This window comes from Propithecus coquereli, unplaced genomic scaffold (assembly GCF_000956105.1).
Source record: "Propithecus coquereli isolate 6110/MARCELLA unplaced genomic scaffold, Pcoq_1.0 Scaffold241, whole genome shotgun sequence".
Lineage (NCBI taxonomy): Eukaryota > Metazoa > Chordata > Mammalia > Primates > Indriidae > Propithecus > Propithecus coquereli.
Window position 1 is genome coordinate 2,297,032 of NW_012147964.1, and position 1,722 is coordinate 2,298,753.

The 1,722-nt window shown below is 52.2% G+C and overlaps 1 protein-coding gene across 1 annotated transcript in view; it reads left to right on the plus strand.

The window, feature by feature from the left end:
• The first annotated feature begins 1,481 nt into the window (after window positions 1-1,481).
• The window catches only part of UBXN6 (UBX domain protein 6), a 10,840-nt gene continuing 10,599 nt past the window's right edge, over window positions 1,482-1,722 (plus strand). The window contains exon 1 of the mRNA XM_012646234.1: window positions 1,482-1,654. Coding sequence (XP_012501688.1) covers window positions 1,572-1,654 — 83 coding nt within the window. The 5' untranslated portion in view covers window positions 1,482-1,571. The remainder of the gene's footprint in view (window positions 1,655-1,722) is intronic.

Here is a 1,722-nt window from a genome sequence, read left to right on the forward strand (position 1 = left end):
AAAAGCGGGACTCTGTCTCAAAAAAAAAAAAAAAGGTTGATCTGGACGCAGTGGCTCGCACCTGTAGTCCCAGCTACTTGGGAGGCTAAGGTAGGAGGATCGCTTGAGCCCAGGAGTTCAAGGCTGCTGTCATAGCAAAGAAAGGGAAGGAAGGGAGGGAAGGAGGAAGGAAGGGAAAGAGAAAGAAAAGAAAGAAAGTTAAAATGGTAAATTGTATATTGTCCATTTAACAATAAAAGAGTGATACTGTATATATCAAATAAAAATTTCTGACATATAGTTCTAAAAAATGGTTACAATGTAAATTTATTTTGTTTTATTTGTTTTAAAGGTTAATCAAGTGAAGCAATGTAAATGTAATGTTACATATATTTTATCACAATAAAAAAAAAGTGTTGTGGATTTGAAATTCAGATCTAACTGGGCTTCCTGTCTTTCTTTGCTAATCCTGTCCACCCTCGAGTGCGGGGCAAGCATGGAAGCCTCAGGATCAATGAGGAAGATGGTCACTGGGGCCTGGGCTAGGCTGGGATACAGAGAGACCTAGTCTCAGAAGTAACACATTGTTGCTTCTCCGTTATTCTAATTGTTAAAAGTGAGTCACTAAGTGTCTAGCCCACACTCAGGTAAAGAGGAAATAGGCCCTGCTCTTCGAAGAGAGAAGTGCTAAGAGAGAAGTGCCAAAGAATTTGTGGATTTTTTTTTTTTTGAGATGGGGTCTCCCTGGGGTGCACCGTGTTCTTCCTTCTATCTCTTCAACGCTCCCAGGATAATCTCCAGTCTTCTTAATTGCAACCCCTAGGGGATGGGGCCCTCCTCAATTCTTTCTCATCACCAGCCTTCCTCTCTTCCCCTTAACCCAGCCACCCTGGGACTCTTTCATTTCCTAGACAAAGCCCATGATAGTTCACTTTCCAGCTCGTTTTTTGAGTTTGTTTTAGTTGTCACTTTGGGTGTCTCCTTTGCCGCCTGGACGGCCCAATGTAGGTCATCATTAACTGGTTTCTCTCTGTCCTGTTCGCCAAAGTGGGTCCCCAGCTCGGTGCATACTCTTCAGTGTCTCCTACACAGGGTGTCTTGTGGGGGGTGACAGGGACCCAAAAGGACTGGGTCCTAGGGGGCCTTGAATGACGCCACGTTGACTTGGAGACTTTATTACGTAAGCGCTGGGGAGCCCCGGAAGGTTCTAGAGCAGGGGAAGCGACAGAACCAGCGCTTTCTCCACGAGGGTCGGTCGGCCTGTCCCTTCCTCTCCGATCGCCCCTCGGGAAACGCGGCGGAGGGCGCCAGGCACAGCCTCCAGCCAGAAGCGCGCTCGTGGCCCTGGCAACGAAGTCCGGAAGAACCACGGAGACGAGGCCCCGGAGAGCAGAGCGGCCGCCCCACGCCAGCGAGGCGCGGAGTGCTAGAGAGGCGTGCCGGGCCGATTGTCACGTGGGCGTCCGTGTGAAGGCGGGACTTCCGGCGGCCGGGTATTTTTTTTCCGGTTGTTGGCCCCAGACGGCCCCTCCCCGACTGGGCCGTGCGCCCCCCGCCCCCCGCGGCCCCCCGCGGCCGGGCCCGCCGCCACCATGAAGAAATTCTTCCAAGAAATCAAAGCCGACATGAAGTTCAAGAGTGCGGGACCCGGTCAGAAGCTCACAGAGTCCGCGGGGTGCGTGACGAGCGCTGAGGCTTGAGGCCCTTGGGGGGCGGGGAGGGGCGGTCGAGAGTCGGGGGAAG